The 21,503-nt window shown below is 43.7% G+C and overlaps 1 protein-coding gene across 2 annotated transcripts in view; it reads left to right on the top strand.

The window, feature by feature from the left end:
- The first annotated feature begins 20,841 nt into the window (after positions 1–20,841).
- TMEM123 (transmembrane protein 123) overlaps positions 20,842–21,503 on the top strand; it is a 33,073-nt gene continuing 32,411 nt past the window's right edge. Inside the window, exon 1 of one of the 2 annotated variants that reach the window (XM_048844010.2) lies at positions 20,842–21,131. In XM_048844010.2, the coding sequence (XP_048699967.1) occupies positions 21,053–21,131 (79 nt within the window). In that variant the 5' untranslated portion in view covers positions 20,842–21,052. The remainder of the gene's footprint in view (positions 21,132–21,503) is intronic. The other variant, XM_048844000.2, reaches the window with a different exon arrangement.

The raw sequence follows: 21,503 nt of genomic DNA, 5'->3' as shown, positions 1-21,503 counted from the left end.
CTTATTTCTCAAAAGGAACAGTACAATAAAGATAAAACCATTGTGAATAAACAATCTAGATATTGATGCATCTTGTATGAAATGGGACAGCTGCTCTTCGACTATAGGGATGGATGCCATATCAATAGATAAGATAAAAAGACAGGCCTGACTGAGAGATTGAACCCATATTAGGGCCAAATTCTGCTCCTCAGTTACATGAATATGTCACCCACTGACTAGGGCCCAAATCTGTGTAAACAAGAGTAAACCTGGTCCCAAGGGAGCATAAAACAACTTGCAATTGTTTTTATTTTCTGTCTTCCAGCAGATGGTGTTGCAAGTCAATAGTATTGTTCATGCTGTAGCTGTATTACATTTCCTTGACTTTGGCTTGCTCTAAGATAATTTTATATTTGTTATCAGAGTCAAACCCTGAGCTAATGTAAATCACATCGTTTCATTAAAGTCAAGAAACTTTGCCAATTTACCCCACCTGAGAATCTGATCTTTGCAGTTTAATACTAATTAAGCCCCTTCTATATTTATAAGGGAATCATTTTCCTCAAATGGTTTTAAATCTGATGTCAAATCATTTCAAGTTTAAATGTGTTTAACAAAAATTAACTGGTTCAAGTTAACATACCTGGGGGGCCAGATATGTTAAAACTGTTTAAGACGGGTGGTTGAGTCTAAATTTTAAAGATATTTCCAAATACGGACCACAGTTCAGGAAAGCAGCCCTATTCACCATAGCATATGAATGATGTAAGCAAGTTCTTAAAATTTGGATCTTGGCTCATGGCCATAATTAAAAAAATTCATTGACACAGCTGGACACCATCCACATTTGAAACATAAAGTAGCTTAAAACTGTTCTAGCTTGAAGTGGTTTGAAACTGCTTCAGGAAACATGGTCCTCTTACAAGTATAGATGTGAGGTTGCATGTATACAGAGTAAATGCTGATTTTAATCATAAAAATTTCCTAAGCACCTTACAGAATATCTAATTGCTTATTTTTAAATCCTAATCAGAGAAAAATTAAAATGATTTGTGCAAATAACTGAATTCTAAGTAATGTGTAACAATAAAAAGAAAAGGAGTACTTGTGGCACCTTAGAGACTAACCAATTTATTTGAGCATAAGCTTTCGTGAGCTACATCCAGTGAAGTGATGCATCTGATGAAGTGAGCTGTAGCTCACGAAAGCTTATGCTCAAATAAATTGGTTAGTCTCTAAGGTGCCACAAGTACTCCTTTTCTTTTTGCAAATACAGACTAACACGGCTGCTACTCTGAAACCTGTGTAACAACAAACACTCTTATTTTCTAGATCTACTGATAGCTAGCTCTGAGCCAACAAAACAGTATTTTCAGCCTTTATGGTTCTTTACTCCAGCAGATCTATTCTTTATCTAAGAACAAGCAAACCAAAGAATTCATAATATTGTTATCCCTTTTGATCTGAGCAAGTAGTGAATATATGGGGGACTTGTGAGTTGTTTCCACTAGGGGGAGAAATTGATGATGGAGTCAGGTATTTCTTTGATGCAATGCTGTTTATTTACAAAGAATGTACACAAAGTTCTATTTCCCTAAGGACAGCAGGAACCAGTTTCTTTGCTCACACTTCCAAAGCTCTTTCTATCCAGCAGTCTACCCAAAATTAGAAGGGGCTTAATTAGTATTAAACTGCAAAGATCAGATTCTCAGGTGGGGTAAATTGGCAAAGTTTCTTGACTTTAATGAAACGATGTGATTTACATTAGCTCAGGGTTTGACTCTGATAACAAATATAAAATTATCTTAGAGCAAGCCAAAGTCAAGGAAATGTAATACAGCTACAGCATGAACAATACTATTGACTTGCAACACCATCTGCTGGAAGACAGAAAATAAAATTTGCTCTCTCTCTCTCTCAGCTTTTTCTGAGAGATCACACTACAAATACTTCTCTGCGGCTCCTTTGTGCTTCTGCAGTGTCACACTCCTTCCCCCCCTTCCCCTCCCCCCCCCCCCCGACCATCCCCATCCCCCTGCATTTGCATTCAGACCCCAGTGAAAACCCCTTGGACTGCATGGCTGAACTCCTATTCCAACTTTACATTGTGGTGGCTTCTATTATGTCAGCCATCTATTCCACAAAGGAGCTTGATTATTCAGGATAAATGTAAAAACAAAGGACAACTAGTATGCCCACCAGGTTCAATAAGGCTTCACCTCCCCCCAGCATAACAACCTGTTTTCATGTTTTTTTAAATCTTGTACACTTCCACAAAACCTACAGCATGCTTTTATTTTTACTAACCTGAAACAGGATATTGAATGCATAATTTCAGTTACACCAACGTAAATCTGTAGTAATTCATTAGAATTATTCCATATTTATCCTGGTGGCAAAATATGTTAGCAAGTCACTAGAGAAAACATTAAACGTTTTGATAATTGTTATAACAGACTTATCACAAGCCAGAGAACTGAGATAATCATTTTTGGTTGGAAAATGATGATGAAAATTAAACATTTTGTGCATTTTTCCCCCCATTTTCTAACCAGCCCAACAAGTAATGTTTATAGCCAAAAAACCTAAAGGGCATTCAGAAGGGCAGACTCTAGTAAAACTGCAGTTCCTGGAATTTAGTAGAAAGAAAATCATATGGTATTAAAGTGATGGGGAGGCTGTTTCTACAGCACTTCATTTCAACAGATTTGGATTCAACAAGTCAAATAGAGCATGTTTGCAGGTATCAGTAAAGCTATTCCTACACGGATATCTTCCATATCAATTGCATGTTCCATTAAATAGTTATTCTCCACCCTTGCCTCAACCAGTGGTTCAAGGCAATAAGTTGACGATAAACATCTGTCTCTCTGACGACACTTGAGAGATTTCAGAAGAGAGCAGTATTTGTAAGGGACAGGATTCATTGTAAAGTGATTCGATCCTATCTCTGTAGTATCCAGATTTTGAGGTTGGATAATAATCAATGGCATGGCCATATACATGCAAACACCATGTACATCAGATACCAACCCAACAAAAAAAAGCCTCAGGAAAATAACTCATGACCTTTGCCTCCAAAAAATAGGTCTCTATCTAGTAAGTCAAATGAGTACCTCCACCTTTTAAGGCTCTTACTGAGCAAAACACCAGCATGTCTTATGCAACCATTAACTTTAAACACATGCTTAATTTCATCCCTCTTCAGCACTGAATGGTACATAAGCAAGTGCTTAATTGCTTTGCTGAGTTGGTGCTTTAGCCAGGAGATGGAAATTGCATACATACAAGCAGGTCTGAAGATCAGTATTTGATTCAGTACAGAGCAGTAGAACAAGTACAGAGTGGTCAGTCTGTTACAAAACTTCTGGGAAAAGGAGGCTGGCAGTGTCTTTCTGGAACAGTGATCAGAACGGAAATTTGACAATACTTAAATTATTTCAATCCCGATGCTGTTAATAATTAGAGGCCTGATTCTGCCACGCTCATTTACATCAACTAGTAGTTTATTTCATGAGTAGTGCTCATGTAGTAAGATAATTCCACGTAAGTGTGATGGCCACCATCTTGGCCGATGCACTGGGGACCTCCAGAATTAAGAGCACGAGATGCTACAACTTAAGCTAAAGAAACAAGGCTCTGTAGCTGGGGACTGTCACAGCCCATATGCTCTGTGGCTCAGTAGAGAGTAGGACCTGTAACACACACTCACTGGTGGGTTACAGAAGGGTGGGAAAATCTGGCCCCATGACTGGCTGTGTGGTTGTGCAACGGAAACAAAGGATACAAAAAGCCCTTCTTCTTTCTCATGTACCTACCAGCACAGCTGAAACAGCCAAGAACTTAGTCCTCAAACGCAAGGGCTGAAGGAGTGCTAGCAGCACCGGTACCAATACAAAATCCAAAGGGGCCAGAATTAGGCCTGATGCCTTTCTGCACAGGCCGTTGGGTGTAGCCAACATAGCCAGCCCTATAACTCTAAAAAGGAAATGCAGGAGCCACAACTGAACTTCCAGCCAGAACCGGTGTGTGCTCCACCACTAGAGGCCCTGATGCAGCAAGCTACCCCTATTCAGCAAAGCATTATGCTTCACAAGTTTTTGCTTGAATCCCACTAAAGTAAACAGGATGTAAGCACATGCTGAAAGTTAAACATATGCTTATGCAATGTAGTTGTAGCTGTGTCCATCCCAGGATATTAGAGAGACAAGATGGATGAAGTAATATATTTTACTGGACCAACTTCTTATTGGTGAGAATGACAGGTTTCAGAGTAGCAGCCGTGTTAGTCTGTATTCGCAAAAAGAAAAGGAGGACTTGTGGCACCTTAGAGACTAACCAATTTATTTGAGCATAAGCTTTCGTGCTTCTCCGATGAAGTGAGCTGTAGCTCACGAAAGCTTATGCTCAAATAAATTGGTTAGTCTCTAAGGTGCCACTAGTACTCCTTTTCTTTTATTGGTGAGAATGACAGGCTTGTCACTCTCACCAGCCAAAGTTGGTCCAATAAAAGATATTACCTTACCCTCTTTGTCTCTCTAAGCATGTGCTTAGGTGGTCTAGCTGAATCAGGTTCAACTTAAGCATGTGCTTACCTCAGTCAGGACTCATTGAGGACTAGTTCTGATGCGGTACCCCTCAACACCCTATATACATGGCTGTACGTTCTAAAGGCATTGAGTCCTTGATGTTCTGCGACACAAAGGTAATCATTTCTGGCATAGGATTCCAAATACTAGAATTAGAAGGAAAACTGTTTGAATGCATTAATCTCTGGCCAAATATTGCATAACACTAAATCCTGCAGGGAAACAGGCAAAGCTGATTGAAAGTGCATTTCAACTCAAATGATGTATGTGCTAGGGAAGTAGGCTGAGAAAACAACTAAGATTTTTTGGGGCAGCTTCTGCCAATCCTGATTCACACCAGTTTAGAGCAAAATTTGACAAATATTATTGATAATAGATAACACCTTTATCTGAAGTTTACATTCTGTGTTCTAATCTAAAGTATCTTACACCAAAACATTTTTGTCTAAAAGCTGGTGTAATTTAAACATTAGTGCAATAAAATGTGTAATTCTCTTTTCTGTTGACTTTTTCAAGGACCAGTATACAAAACATTTTTGTTTTCAAAGAAAAAGTCTCCCTCTGGGACTAGAAAATATAACTCATTTAAACTTATGAAGCTATGAAAAAATACATTGGTGCATCAAGTGGAGACCTGCATTGTTTTCCAATTGGCTCATTAAGAGTCTGATTTTCGGATATGCCAAGTTCTCAGACCTCCAGTTCAAGTCAATGGGAGCTGCAGGTGCTCAGCATCTTTGAAAAGCAGGCCTTGTCAACTTCCAGTCCAAGGTTTTCAACAATTGGCAGCTAAAATTAGGCTCCTAGATCCATATTAAACAATAGGTATCCGTTTTTTAAAACCCTAGCCTTACTGCAAACACATTTTTGGAATAACTATAGCCATTCAATTTGCAGAAGTCTCTATTAAGAAACAAAAACAAAAAGAAGGAAGAAGGTGGTTTGCATTGCAAAGTGTATTTATTTCTCCAAACTGAAAGTAATTATTGTTTTCTGATTTGACTAACAGAAGATTTCGTAACCAAAAAACTTCTGGTCTCTGATGTTTAAAGCATGCTGTGCTGCACATCCTGTGCAGCGAGCAATCTACATTGTATCCAGCTACCAATGTTTTGGTGCAGTGTCTTTGAAGATGAGTTAACTGTTTGAAGTGCAATATTAATTGAGTTAATACCTGAAAACATGCATTTCCATCCTGAAAAAACTATTCCCATGCTTATTTAAGAACATTACAGTAATAAATGGGCTGTTTTGACTTTTGATTTGTTATTTTATTTTATTGACGGTTCAAAATTAAGTAGTTTAATAGTTTTATAATAATTCCATTGCTATCAGATCTCTCTCCAATGTCTACATAAGTATTTCCCAAAAAGGATCACCACATTAGTCTCAGTCTTAATGACCTCTTGTAAAACAACAGATAATGAAAAGATAGCAGCATCCTGCATTGTATTGTGAACCTGTCAGATCTCAGAAGCTATAGCCGGTTCAGTCAATACCTAGACAGGACATCTCCAAGTGCTGTAGAATATAGCACTGGTATGAAGAATTCCACCTGTCTAGGTCAATATGGAATCGATGCCCAACAATGTGTCAGGGGCACAGTGCTGCTAAATGCGTCATCTTTCACATGAGCGGTAAAACTGACACTTGTGTGATCAGTAAGGATCCCGTGGTGAATTTTGTAAAAGTAGGCGTTTAACTCCAGTGATCTGGCCAGGCTCCAGATCAGCTAATTACATTTTAATCTAAGTGTTCCTGCACTTGCAATTAGACAATGTATTCTTCATCGCTTCCTACTCTGAACTGCTGCGCTATAAAACGGTTGCTGCATCCCATCTCAGAACTGGCCACATTTTAGTGGCCAGCAAATGACCCCTTATCTACATCACCAGGGTGTTGTGATACTTAAGCGTTCTATATATGATAGGGTTTTTATGTTGCCTCCCCCCCCCCCCCCCCCATCACCAGAGCATCTACACGTGATCAGTAACAGAGTCCCTAGTGGTCTTAACTTTTGTAAAGTGTTTTGATATTTGGATAAAAATTGCTACATAAGAACAAAGGGTTATATTTTTAAAATACCAAATCAAGAGGCATCACAGTGAACTGGGTAGCTCTAGCGACTGTGGTTTTATGGAGCCTTTTACCCACAGGTGCTAGAACTAGGGATGCTGGGAGTGCTGCCAGATCCCCTGGCTTGAAGTGATTTCCATCATACACAGGGTTTACAGTTTGGTTCAATGGTTCAAACAGCACCTCCACTATACAAATTGTTCCAGCACTCCTCCTTTCACCTTTGTGTTACTGGTACATGTCAGGTGAACAGTGACTAAAAGTTGTTACCTTCTGATGACCAATGGAATATATTAAATAAGATGGTGGCTCCATTTCCTCGTCAACAGATGATAAAACAAAGAGGCTGAGGACAAAATGAGCATGGAGATTGACATAAAAACCCTATCATATATAGAACGCTTAAGTATCACAACACCCTGGTGATGTAGATAAGGGGTCATTTGCTGGCCACTAAAATTCAGCCAGTTCTGAGATGGGATGCAGCAACTGTTTTACTTAGATGAGGCCCCTCCGTTTCATGGTTGGCAGAGGAAAGTTTGTGCTACAACTTCCAGGCTGTACCTGTTCTCTGAATAAAAAGACTCTAGGGCTGTTGGTCTGGCACCTCTCACCAGTATTCAGGTGACAATCAGAATATTCCATACAACTGCAGCATAAAAGAATGGGCCCCAGCCACACTATTCAGTAGGATATATTTGGTCACAAAGATTTCAATATAGCCTATCCACAGTCACACAGGAGTAAGTACCATGTAGCAATAAATAATGATGTACAGATTGAATAGACAATGTACAAAGCCAGTAAGGAACAAAAAGTTCAAAGACTTAAAGGACTTTTACAAGATAAATTCCAAGACTCTTTACAACTGGAATATCTGGGATTATGGTCAGATTTTCATCATAACTTGTTCACTTGAAGGCCAGAGGCAAAATGCACACAGCTGCACGTAAGCATTTATACTGTTTTAGTTCTTGGTATCTGAAGTGCTAAGTCACAAAACCTTCTTTTCATCCCTAAACATCTTTACAGACAAAGGGAGCAGTTCAGCATTGTCATTAATTCCTGTCCATGGCTTGTTCCTTCATTAAGCCCAGCCTGGTCATGTCTCTGCATATGATGTCCTGACATCTAGCTGATGGTCAGATCTAGTTTGGACTGAGCTTGGTTGTGTACACTTTCTTTGGCATCCTACCATCTGTTTGTCTTCTGCAGTGTCCCGAGGTGTAGCAGAGCCGGAACATCATTCTGCCACTTTTGCTGCACAGAGGATGCTATTTTTCTTTCAAAATGGCACCCTCCGCACAGCGTCATCTCACACTTACCATACGTGCAAGGTCACACCACCTGGAAGATACCATTTTGGAGAGCCAAATGGCATCCTCCACACATTTGTGTGAGGTCACTCCAGTGGGGGTGTTCCAGTAGTGTACAGCTCATTCAGGACTATACCACTGACAGCGTCCCCATCGTTGCAATCTTTTTGGTTCTAGCCAAACCTGTACCCTGATTTCACATCCCGCTCTCCTAACATCATTTTTCTTAAGCTCCTTCTACTTTACACCTATCATCTTTCAAAGAACTCTGATCTCTACTTCCTCCAGCCTTCTGAGGTCTGTTTCATTTAATGCAGCTGCTCCCAGACCATAGAGTAATGTTGTTAGTACACTGCTTTGATAAATTTTCACTTTGGTACCAAACAATGTTTTTATCAGTCCATAATTTCATCTGTTTCTGTGCAACACTCATAGCTAAGACACACCTCCTTTTAACTTCCATTGGCACTAATCAAGCTTCCTGGGTACATACAAGATTTTACAGGTTCTATGACTTCAGGACTGATATATTTCAACACTATCTGTTGTTCCTTTTCCAACATGCAACCACTTGATCTTCTTGGCATTAATTGTAAGTCCTAGTTGACTACACCAATTCTCCAAAGTAGAGAAGAGAATATCTTACACCATTTGACTTGAGCCAGTTGCTTCAATTTTCCACCAATTCTTATAACTTTTAGTACTTAGCTTTTATAATTGCAGTTATGTTATCTGGAACTCCATATGACTTTGCTACTTTCCATAATGCTTCCCTCCAAACTGAATCAAATGCTTGTGAAGTCAATGAAAACTGCAAACATCTTTAAAACCCATTTTCATTTTCCCCCACCATCAACTATCTGAGCATGAATATCTGATTAATGCAACTTTGGCCTGGTCTAAACCCACGCTGTTCCTTGCCTATTTCCTCTAAAATTGGCCTTAATCTGTTAATAACTGCTTTCATCATGATTTTTCCCGGTACTGACATCACTATAATTAATGGGGATCATCAGTAACTCCTTTCTTCATGATTGTCTAAAGGCAATAGTTGTACCATTCAGCTAGTATCTCTTCTTGCTCCCATACCTTCTTGAATATTTTTTCTAATGCTCTGATAGCACTCGTCCCACCAGCTTTTAGCAGCTCAGCAGTTATATTGTATATTCCTGCAGCTCTCATTTTCTAATTGCTTCACTGCTCTTCCTATTTCTTCTTCTGATTACAGTTCAGTGCTGATATCCACACTGCCTTGCAAGTTGCTCTGTTTTCTAGGATGTCTAAAATGCTTGCATCTGGATCAGTGACAGGGTTCAGCACTTTGTCAAAATGCTCCTTCCATACTCTCAGCATCTATTTGGCATTTGTTCTCAGTTCACCGGTAGTCTTTTTTACTGCATTCATCATTGGCCTGATTGTGTTTCCATGCAATTTAACCTTTTTGTATATTGTTTTCTTCATGCCTCCTCTAGTTTTTGAGCCCCTTCCTTCCAAAACTTTTGCTTGTCCAATCGTTGTGATTTATTCACTGCTTTGTGCAATGCTTTTGGAAGGCAAGCTGAAGAGGGTGGAACTGCTGATACCTGTTCCTAGCATGCCAGTAGGCTATGACATGGCATTCCCATGACCTGGACAGGGCAGACTGGCCCAACAAGACATTACATCTGAAACTCACTTGTTATAGTAACAGTACTGCGAACCAAACAGATTTATATGGATTCTGATCCACTAGCAAATAGAAATGGTCATAGATTTCAGATAACGGCTAAACACATTACACATATTGCGAGCGGGAATGATAGAACTCTATTTGCGTCAGGCCAGGCTCAGCTAGTAACAGAGGAGTTAAGGAAGTTACAAGTTTCCCTTAAAAACAACAAGGAGTCTGGTGGCACCTTAAAAACTAACAGATTTATTTGAGCATAAGCTTTTGTGGGTAAAAACCCCACTTCTTCAGATGCACTTCAGACCCACGAAAGCCTATGCTGAAATAATCTGTTAGTCTTTAAGGTGCCACCGGACTCCTTGTTGTTTTTGTGGATACAGTCTAACATGGCTATCCCCTGATACTTGTCACAAGTTTCCCTTGCTGCCACACAGGAGATGCATTGCCTAGGTACAGGAAAATCGACACTTGGAAATTACACTGTCCTTTACTCTGGACATTCAAGTGGGCAAGTGAAGCATAGAGATAAGGTTGCTAGAGCAGTGGGCAAGAGAACAGCAACTTCATCGAACAGCTGAAAACTGGTGTCTGAGCAGATTGTCATAGCAAGGTTTACTACTACCTACAATAAACTATGCAAAACTGTGATCTGCTGTTACATACACAAACAAAAGCAGGAGAAGAGGAAGAGAAGGACAGATTTATCAACAGCTAGATAGCATTGTAGATGAGATTCCTGATCAAGCTATGATCCTAATAACGGGAGATATGAATGCAAAGATTTGTGGCAGATATGGTAAGCAAATGAACAGAGCTGGACCACATGGCATTAGGATAGCAAACAATAATAGAGAAAGGTAAGAACTTGCTATAACAGGGGTTCTCAAAAACTTCATTGCACCACGACTCCCTTCTGACAACAAAAATTACTATGCGACCCCAGGAGGGGGGCCGAAGCTTCAGCCCACCCAAGACCTGGCTCCCCCGGGCCAAAAGGGGCCAAAGTTGAAACCCAAGGGCTTCAGGCCTGGATGGGAGGGGCCTGTAACCTAAGCCCAAGCCTGAGCCCTGTGCAGGTCTCAGACTTGGGCTTCAGCCCCAGGGCCCCAACAAGTCTAACGCCAGCCCTGGTGACCCCATCAAAAAGGGGTCCTGACCCACAGTTTGAGAACCACTGTGCTATAACATGCACTGATTATTGGTGATACTTGGTTTCCTCACAAAGACATGCACAAGGTTACATGGAACTCAGCAGAAGACGGTTAAACCACAAACCAGACTGACCACATGTCAGGAGACCAGGTTGTAGGCAGTCAGGCATCGTGGTCAGAGTGGGGAGTCATGCCTAGTGGTGAGAGTCCAAATGCCAGAACCAGGGATTGAGACAGGGCCAAAACCAAGAAGCAGGTCCAAAGATCAGAACTAGAGTCAGAATCCAAATGCCAGAGCCAAGAATCAAGACAGAGTCAGAGTCAGGAATCAGAGCTGAGGGTCAGAACCAGATCATCAGGGGCATGGAAGACAGGAGTGGGCCGGTTCTGAGGCAGGAGCAAGGCTGGGTGTAGGATGGATCTGGGCTGAAGCTGTGGAGGAGCAGAGCAAAAGCAGGGCTTAGTGAGAGCTGAGCACAGGGAGGCAGAGAATCCATGGGCACTGAGCACCCAGCAAGCTACTGCTGCTGCTGAGTTTAAGAACCAGCCTGCTAACTTCTTCAGCCAATTAGGCAGGGTGGTCCATCAAGCTGCCTAGCTGGCTTGTTAGGGTGCCAAGAATATGGCGCAGCTGAGGGCCTTACTCCTGACACCACATTGTTATCAGTAAAAAGCACAGACAATCACAACTGGCACTAACTTCCGATGTGGTAGTGATCATAAACTACTAGTGGGAAAGGTTACAATTAAGTTAAAGTCCAAGAAAATGATGGGTGCAACTGGAGCCAAATTTGATCTTGATAAATTAAAGGATAACTTATGAGGGAGGCATACAAAGTAGTACTTGGGGGTATTTCAGGCCATTACTCTGCAGTGAAGAAATCTCACTACAGAATGGATGGGAACTATTCAAGGACACAACACAAAATGCAGTGGAGGAAGTAACTGGAAATTGTAAGCAAATAGAGGAAAGCTGGTCAAGTCTGTGAAAGAAGAATACTAAAGAAAAAATGTAAACAAGCTAAGACTGCTGAGAAAGTGGAAGAAGTAAAAGCATTGCACAAAGCAGTGAAGAAATCACAAAAGCACCTCAATCCTATTATTGTCAGTGGAATTAGAGAGCAATTTCCGTGTGTGGGTGTGAGCACACACACACAACACATTAATGAAATGGGTTAAAATTTGACCAGATTCTGATCTCACCTAAGTCACGATTCTACAGAAGTCAAGCATGCACTCAAGGCGCCCCTCCTCAGGACTTCAGTGGGACCCAAGCACTTTCCTGACTAGAAGTGCTTTTTGGAATCAGGGCCTTTAAGTCCAGGGTAGCAGGGTGCAGTCTCTGAACCTTCCCCCCTGTGGTGAAACATGCTCCTGCAGACACCTTTCCTCCGTTCCTCTCCTTTGTCTTCACCATCCCACACATCTTTCAGCACACTCAGCTACTGAGGTGACTTTAGCCCTGTACTAAGTCACATAAGAGTCAACCCTTCCGGGGGATTAAAGTCCAAACAAACCAAAAATAAAATCTTCTGCTCCTCTTGAGCTAAGCAATCCAGCCCTGTCATAAAAATAAAGGGAAGAGTAACCATGTCAAGGTTCCTCCCCCACTCTGAACTCTAGGGTACAGATGTGGGGACCTGCATGAAAAACCTCCTAAGCTTATCTTTACCAGCTTAGGTCAAAACTTCCCCAAGGTACAAAATATTCCCCCCGTTGTCCTTGGACTGGCCGCTACCACCACCAAACTAATACTGGTTACTGGGGAAGAGCTGTTTGGACGCATCCTTCCCCCCAAAATACTTCCCAAAACCTTGCACCCCACTTCCTGGACAAGGTTTGGTAAAAAGCCTAGGTGACTACAGACCCAGACCCTTGGATCTTAAGAACAATGAACAATCCTCCCAACACTTGCACCCCCCCCTTTCCTGGGAAATGTTGGATAAAAAGCCTCACCAATTTGCATAGGTGACCACAGACCCAAACCCTTGGATCTGAGAACAATGAAAAAGCATTCAGTTTTTTACAAGAAGACTTTTAATAAAAAATAGAAGTAAATAGAAATAAAGAAATCCCCCCTGTAAAATCAGGATGGTAGATATCTTACAGGGTAATTAGATTCAAAAAACATAGAGAACCCCTCTAGGCAAAACCTTAAGTTACAAAAAAGATACACAGACAGAAGTAGTTATTCTATTCAGCACAATTCTTTTCTCAGCCATTTTAAGAAATCATAATCTAACACATGCCTAGCTAGATTACTTACTAAAAGTTCTAAGACTCCATTCCTGTTCTGTCCCTGGCAAAAACAGCATACAGACAGACACAGACCCTTTGTTTCTCGCCCTCCTCCCAGCTTTTGAAAGTATCTTGTCTCCTCATTGGTCATTTTGGTCAGGTGCCAGCGAGGTTACCTTTAGCTTCTTAACCCTTTACAGGTGAGAGGAGCTTTCCCCTGGCCAGGAGGGGTTTCAAAGGGGTTTACCCTTCCCTTTATATTTATGACAAACCACTTTTCTGTATACAGTGCTATAAAATCCCTCCTGGCAAGAGGCAAAACCCTTTCACCTGTAAAGGGTTAAGAAGCTAAGATAACCTTGCTGGCACCTGACCAAAATGACCAATGAGGAGACAAGATACTTTCAACTCTGGAGTGGGGGGAAACAAAGGGTTCGTCTTTGCCATGATGCTTTTGCCGGGAACGGATCAGGAATGCAGTCTCAGAACTTCTGTTAGTTAGTAAGTAATCTAGCTAGAAATTCGTTAGATTTCCTTCTGTTTAATGGCTGGTAAAATAAGCTGTGCTGGATGGAATGTATATTCCTGTTTTTGTGTCTTTTTGTAACTTAAGATTTTGCCTAGAGGGATTCTCTATGTTTTGAATCTGATTACCCTGTAAGGTATTTACCATCCTGATTTTACAGAGGTGATTCTTTTACCTTTTTTTTAATTAAGATTCTTCTTTCAAGAACCTGATTGCTTTTTCCTTGTTCTTAAGATCCAAGGGTTTGGGTCTGTGCTCACCTGTACAAATTGGTGAGGATTTTTATCAAGCCTTCCCCAGGAAAGGGGGTGTAGGGTTTGGGGGGATATTTTGGGGAAAGATGTCTCCAAGTGGGCTCTTTCCCTGTTCTTTGTTTAACACGCTTGGTGGTGGCAGCATAGGGTTCAAGGACAAGGCAAAGTTTGTACCTTGGGGAAGTTTTTAACCTAAACTGGTCAGAATAAGCTTAGGGGGTCTTTCATGCAGGTCCCCACATCTGTACCTTAGAGTTCAGAGTGGGGAAGAAACCTTGACAACCCCTCTTGGGGGCTGTTCAGTTTATGTCGTTTTATACTCTCTCTGGAATCCCTCCCCAGCCTGGTTCTTCTCTAGGGTTTCCAGGCGTCTGGTTTTCGACCGATGGGGGTGGGAAGAGAAGCGGGGGACAGAACCACGAGGGAAGAGGCAAAGCAGGGCAGGGCCTTAGGTGGGAAGAGGTAGAGCAGGGGAGGTTCGCTCAGTGTCCGGTTTTCACAGATTGGAAAGTTGGCCACCTTAGTCCTCTCCCCTACATCAGGGGCATCTGTTAGAGACCTCCTGCTCCTTGTAATGCATCCCCATTCTAGCTGTCCTCCTCAGCTGAGCTTTTGTTTTACATATGCCAGGTGCTCTTCATCAGGCCCTACAGCTTCAGCTGGGAGGCAGCTAATTACTCTCTGGTGAGGCTGGGTCCATCTCCTCTTAAAAGGCCAGTCACCTTGTGACACTGAGAAACTAAGAGATTATTAGTGTTTTTAATTTTTAGCCTAGCCAATGTAGTTTCAGGTACTATTTTTATCTAAATTACAGAGAAGAGCTTTGTTTTGCTGTCTTCTCAGCTGATCAATAAAAACACAGGGGAGATGCATTTCTGGAAGGTACTCAGTACAATTATGAAAGCTGTACAAGAACCAGAGCAGATCAGAGAAATAACAGAATGCCAGAAATATAAAACTGTAAACTATTTTGACTTGGTGCATGTTATATAGCCAAACTACCTCATAACAAAAATGTAATTTTATTTTAACATTTTAATTTACTAGAGGCTCTTGATGAGGCTTGGTCACAGAGAACAAAAATGAGTGAAAAGAAGATAGGATGGTTTTGTGGTTAAAGCACTGGCATGGGACTCAGGAATCTGAATTCAGCTCCCAGCTCTGCCACAAACTGTCTGTATGATCTTGGATAAATTACTTAATCTCTCTGTGCTTCAACTCCCCATCTTCAAAACTGAGATAACACAGCACAGTGGTGCTGTGACAAAATATTCATTATTTGTGATGCAGTCAGCTGTCACTTTGATGGAGCTATACAATGACCTACATAAATAGAAATTATTCTCCTCTAATTCATGAGTTTGCTAGCAAGGAATGACACTTTTTCATGCTTTCTAGTCTATAAAAGTCCTACACACATTCCACTCTTTAAAATAAGGCATGCTTTCCTTAACTTTTATATTTTTCCTCCACAAAAATGTTAACATCATCTTTAACTTTATAGGTATCATGAAAAAACTCTGAAGAAATACTCTTGCAAAATTAGTCACGGAAGGACTTCTAAAGATTTTTTTTCTCTGCTATTCTTATAAAGCAGCCATTCTCAAACTGTGGGTTGCAACCCCATTTTAATGGGGTTGTCAGGGCTGGTGTAAGACTTGCTGGGCCCCAGGGCCAAAGCCCAAGACCCACCGCCCAGGGATGGAGTCAAAGCCTGAGGGCTTCAGCCCTGAGTGGCGAGACTCAGGTTACAGGCCTTCCACCTTAGGCTGAAGCCCTTGGGCTTCAGCTTTCGCCCCATCCCCAGCTCGGGGCAGGAGAGTTCAGGCTTTGGTCCCCCCTCCTGGGGCTGTGTAGTAATTTTCATTGTCAGAAGGGGGTCACAATGTAATGAAGTTTGAGAACCTGTTATACAGTATATTTAGCTCTACAGAAGACAGAAGAATGACTACAATTCAGTCATATAGTATAATAGCGAGTGATGTACAATGCTCTCAAGTACGCAGAGAAATTTCACAATCCTTTCGCGTTGCACATCTTTTGTTCTGATTGCTTAATGGCATGAAACAACAACAACAGACTACAATAGTCTGAAGAACCAATGCCAATTTAAACAGGGTGTGCAAAGTATGAAAACTGCAATCCTGGTTCAAAATATTCTTAAGAAGGATGAAGAAAGAGGGTATTTGCACCTAACTATTGTTCTCGATCAACAATATATTGCCCTATTGATGAGGAGAACAAACTTACATTTCGTTACTGAGGCCTAAGTGACCCACTTGAAACTGTTATTGAGAAAAGGTTACTTATTTAATGATTCCAATAAGATTTGCTTATATACAGTTTTGTTTGCTTCTGTCCTTAGCAGCCTTTATCCACTCTTGTCATAAACATAAAGGGAAGGGTAACCACCTTTCTGTATACAGAACTATAAAATCCCTCCTGACCAGAGGCAAAACCCTTTCACCTGTAAAGGGTTAAGAAGCTAGGATAACCTCACTGGCACCTGACCAAAATGACCAATGAGGAGACAAGTTACTTTCAAAGCTGGAGGGGGGGAACAAAGGGTCCGTCTGTCTGTGTGATGCTTTTGCTGGGACCAGGTCAGGAATGCTCTTCAGAACTTCTGTTAAATTAGTAAGTAATCTAGCTAGAAATGCGTGAGATTTTCTTTTGTTTAATGGCTGGTAAAATAGCTGTGCTGAATGGAATGTATATTCCTGGTTTTGTGCCTTTTTGTAACTTAAGGTTTTGCCTAGAGGGATTCTCTGTTTTGAATCTGATTACTCTGTAAGGTATTTACCATCCTGATTTTACAGAGGTGATTCTTTTACCTTTTCTTTAATTAAAATTCTTCTTTTAAGAACCTGATTGCTTTTTCCTTGTTCTTAAGATCCAAGGGTTTGGATCTGTGTTCACCTGTACAAATTGGTGAGGATTTTTATCAAGCCTTCCCCAGGAAAGGGGGTGTAGGGCTTGGGGGGATATTTGGAGGGGGGGGGAAAGACGTCTCCAAGTGGGCTCTTTCCCTGTTCTTTGTTTAACACGCTTGGTGGTGGCAGCATAGGGTTCAAGGACAAGGCAAAGTCTGTACCTTGGGGAAGTTTTTAACCTAAGCTGGTCAAAATAAGCTTAGGGGGTCTTTCATGCAGGTCCCCACATCTGTACCCTAGTTCAGAGTGGGGAAGGAACCTTGACAACTCTTAACACTTTCAGTTACACCCTCATTTCCATGGGTACATGCATACACACACAAATGCACGCGCTAGTTGTTCCAGCATTCTCTTCAAATGTTTACAGCTACAACATAGGTTCCTTTTATGTACAACCTAGCTAGTCTCTCTGTATATCACTATGATATGACAATATCCCCTTCACACACCTCTTAGCCACCCAATATTTTCTCCAGTCTTCTATAACACTACTACATAGAGCATACTCAAACATAACATGGCCCCAATCCTGTATTAAGCTTGGGCAGGAGGACCCTTGCCCCCATGTGCAGCTCATTGTAGGATCAAGGCCTAGAAAGTGGCCTCCAACCTTTTTAAGCACAAGATCACTTTTTGAATTTAAATGCAACCCAGGATCTACCCCTTCCCTTCCCTGAGGCAGGGGGCTGGTGTGCAGGAGGGGGTGTGGACTCTGGGCTGAGGCCAAGGGGTTCAGAGTGGGGGGGACGACTCTGGGCTGAGCCAGGGACAGGGAGTTGGGGTGTAGGAGGTAGTGAGGGGTGCAAGCTCTGGGAGGGAGTTTGGATGCACGAGGAGTCTCTGGGATGGGACAGAGGGTTGGGGTGTGCAAGAGGGGTTGGGGTGTAGGCTCCAGGAGGGGGCTGAGGGCTGGGGCAGGGGGTTGTGGTATGGAAGGGGTGCAGGCTCCCACTGGGCGGCACTTACCTTGGGCAGCGGCACAGCAGGGCTAAGGCAAGTTTCCTGCCTGCCCCAGCCCCGCACCACTCCCAGAAGCTGCTGGCATGTCCCTGCAGCCCCTGGGGAAAGGGGGGCACGTGGCTCTGGGCGCTGCCCCTCCCTACAGGTCAATGGGAGCTACAGAGGCAGTGCCTACAGGCGGGAGCAGCACACGGAGACCCCCTCCTCCCCACGGAGGGATGTGCCGGCCAATTCGGGAGCAGAGTGGGGCCAGGGCAGGCCTGGAGCCTGCCTTAGCCCTGCTGCCACACTGGACTTTTAGCAACCGGAGACTGCTATTGACTGGCAGAGGCTCTGCGATCAACCAGTCAATCGCGATCTACTGGTTGGTGACTACTGGCCTAGAACTTTCCAAGATAAATAATCTCTTTGCTGCTGGTAGTAGTAGTAGTAGAGAAAAGAAAAATACTCTGTAATATATTTCCCCATATCTTTCATAAACACTGGCTTTCCTAAAATCAATCAGCACCCATGGGAAAACACAATTTGCAGATAAATCTTCTCTAACATGGCACTGGCTCCCTTAACTATTTTCTTAATCTGTGACACATTTTAAAAAATTCATTCATATAACACTATCTCATGTAGGCCAACACAAACTGCCTCCTGTATTGCATCATTTAATGCAACATCTCATGTAAATAGGCAAGACTAGGAAGAGCTGACTCAATGCAATGGCAGTCAGGCCAGGTGAAGGAAGAGTAGAACAAAAGAGAATGGCAGGCGGCATTCTCAAACTCAAAACAATATTTAAAAAAGAAAAGAGAGAATTCAAAGTTTCAGCAACAAAACAAAAAACAGGAGAAAATGGTAGAAGTAGGGGGGAAAATGCGATGTCTTTCTTAGTATACTTGCAATGGAGGAAACCCAACTCAGGCCGAGATGGCAGACACCAAGACTTAGGGCCTTAGGCCCAGAATGAAAATTCAGTGGATGTTAGAAGCCTAAATACCTTTATGGATCTGGGCCCTAATCCTGAAAAATGATCCACACACGTAGATCTGTGTGTCTATATTTGTTTCAGTGGTACTCTGCACAGATAGAAGGAATCAAGAGAGCTCCACCCAGGTGGATCAGACACACACATGCATGCATACAAAGTACCCAGAGAGTTTGTTTGTTCTTTTAAAGAAATGATGTAACACACACAAAGCTTACTCAAAGGAAGGGACCCATCCTAGACGCAAGCCATAAAAATGTGTAGTAATACATGCCTAGAGAGTCAAATTGTAGGAATATAATCATTGGGAAATACAACCTAAAATAGTTTTATTTCCTAACATTCCTGATGTTTGTGGTGTACACTGAGGCAGGGAGTAGCTAGCATTTTGAAATGTACTCACACACTTGCTGATCTGTTGCTCTCAATCTACATTCTATATCCATAAACTCCCAAGGCCGGCATGCGAGATGCTAAGCAATGAGCAAAAGGCTGAGTGTCATCAACTTCCACTGTCTTCAGTTGTAGATGCTGAGAATTTCTCAGGACAAGGTTCCATGTGATTACCAACCAGTGTGGCCAACTTTTTCAGTTTTTGTTGTTGTTGCTCAAAGCCCTAGCTCTTGGATTCATGATTATGTGTGACTCAGTTTTTGCCTTTAAAAAGTAAGTTTCTAGCCCTCATGATTTCAGAGAAAAGCTTGAAAATATGACCTGAGGTCACCTGAAAGGCTCAAAATTTAAAAATTAAAGAGTCCAAAATTAAATTATTTCTTTAAAATCTCATGATTTTTAAGCCAAACTAATGATTTTTTTGAGGCCTGACCTGTGATTTTTGTAATGCTTGGGTTTGGAAATACTGCTAACATGGTAGATGCAATTATATGCTGAGCCCTTGCAGTGCATTAAAAGGCCTGATCAGTGCTATCCCACAAGAAATATTGCCTTCAGACTGGACAGAAGGACCTGTGGGATCAAGTTCCCATATTGAGAGAGAACCTGAATGGAGCAGGCAGACAGGGTATGTCTACACCAGGGGTTCTCACCAGGTTGGGACCCCTGGGGGGGGAGGGGAGTTATCAACCTCCACCCCAAACCCTGCTTGCCTCCAGCATTTATAATGGTGTTTAACTTAATGGGGGGGGGGGGTCGCACTCAGAGGCTTGCAATGTGAAAGGGGTCACCAGTAAAAAACTTTTAGACCTACTGGGCTACACAGCAGTTTGCAGCCACCCTCTCAGCCTCGTCAACAGACTTCGGCTAGCAGGAATCAGGCCTAGTGCTCTACAAAGAGCTGTACACAGCCAGCGCTTTGAAGTTGTGGCTTGGGCTGGAGATGGGGCTCTGAAACCCAGCGGACAGAGACTTCAGAGCTGGAGCCCAGCCCACACCAAAAGTACTAGCTATAACACAGCTATTTTGAGAGACCTGGCACCCTGAGAGGCTGGCTCCAGAACGCTGTGTAGACACACCCGCAAAGGCCGAGTAGCAGGCAGCACTCAGCTGATCCTCGCTGGCCAGCTGCCTTCCAGGGTTGGCTGACTTCATGGGGGTGGAAATCAAGGACTGAGGTGGGGTGGTTTCAGAGTAGCAGGCCTGTTAGTCTGTATTCGCAAAAAGAAAAAGGAGGACTTGTGGCACCTTAGAGACTAACCAATTTATTTGAGCATGAGCTGTAGCTCACGAAAGCTTATGCTGTAATAAATCTGTTAGTCTCTAAGGTGCCACAAGTCCTCCTTTTCTTTCTGAGGTGTGGAGGGGATTGACAAGCCTCCACCGGGGCTGGTCGGGCGGGACGGTGGTGGAGGGAGGGAAGGCTGGCTCCCGCCAGGCAGAGCGGAGAGGAAGTTTCCAAGGAGAGGGGCTGCATTCACCCTGAATCCTGCCCCGAGGGAATGAATTCTGCACCCCCGGCCCCGTGCCCACCTGCCTGTGGCCACGTCCCTAACGCGGCTGGGGCACATCAGGGGGGAGCAGAGCGGGAACGCAGCCCCCAGCCCCAAGGGGACGCGCCGCACGTGGGAAGGCCACCGGCGGCCTCTCTCCCAGGCTCGGTCCCTAGTCCACAGGCCTGGGCCCGGCTCCCCGCAGCGGGGCGGGAACCGCTTCCTCCGCCCCCTGCCGCCAAGGCAGCGGCCGCTTCAGCCTGTCCCGCCCCGCCGGGCCGCGCCGCGCCCCTCCGCTCCCGCCAGCTCCACCCCGTGAGCTGCCTGCCGCGGGGCCCCGCTCTCCGCCCGGCTGCTCGCAGAGAGGCGCGGAGTTGGGGCGGGCGCAGCCGGTCAGCGTCAGGCAGCAGCAGCGCTCGGCCCTCGCCTCCTGCCCTGGGGGCTGTCTAGGGCTAGGCACGGGGCAGACCCCCTCCCCCCTTTCCCTCCCAGGACCATGAGACGCTCCGCGGGGGCTGCCAGCCTTTTGCACGCTGCGGCGCTGCTGCTCGCCGCCTCCTGTCTCGCCGCGCTCGGTAAGTCAGAGCCGTGGGTAACGGTGCGCCCAGAAGGGGCTTTGCCCTGCGTGCCGGCGCCGTGCCCCGAGTGGGACCCGAACCGCCCCCTGCTGGGCCCCGACGGCTGTTCCCCTCCCACGTGGGCGAAGGGCCCCTGGCAGAGCAAATCGCCGGGGAGACCTAGCGGTCTGGCGAGTGCCCCTTGGAGGGGCTGCCCGGACATTGGAAGTGGCCTTAGCTCACCTAGCTCAGTGTTCCTCAACCTTTTCTGAAAGCAGGGACCGGCTTGCTGCCTTCCTAAACTGTGTCCGAGAGATGCCAAGGACCGGTTGCTCAGAAACCTAGCCCTTCGTCCTGGCACAGCTGCCTCGCCGCTGTTCGGGTATCGCT

The sequence above is a fragment of the Caretta caretta genome, chromosome 1, assembly GCF_965140235.1.
Source record: "Caretta caretta isolate rCarCar2 chromosome 1, rCarCar1.hap1, whole genome shotgun sequence".
NCBI classification, from domain to species: domain Eukaryota; kingdom Metazoa; phylum Chordata; order Testudines; family Cheloniidae; genus Caretta; species Caretta caretta.
This window is presented reverse-complemented; position numbering and strand designations above follow the sequence as displayed.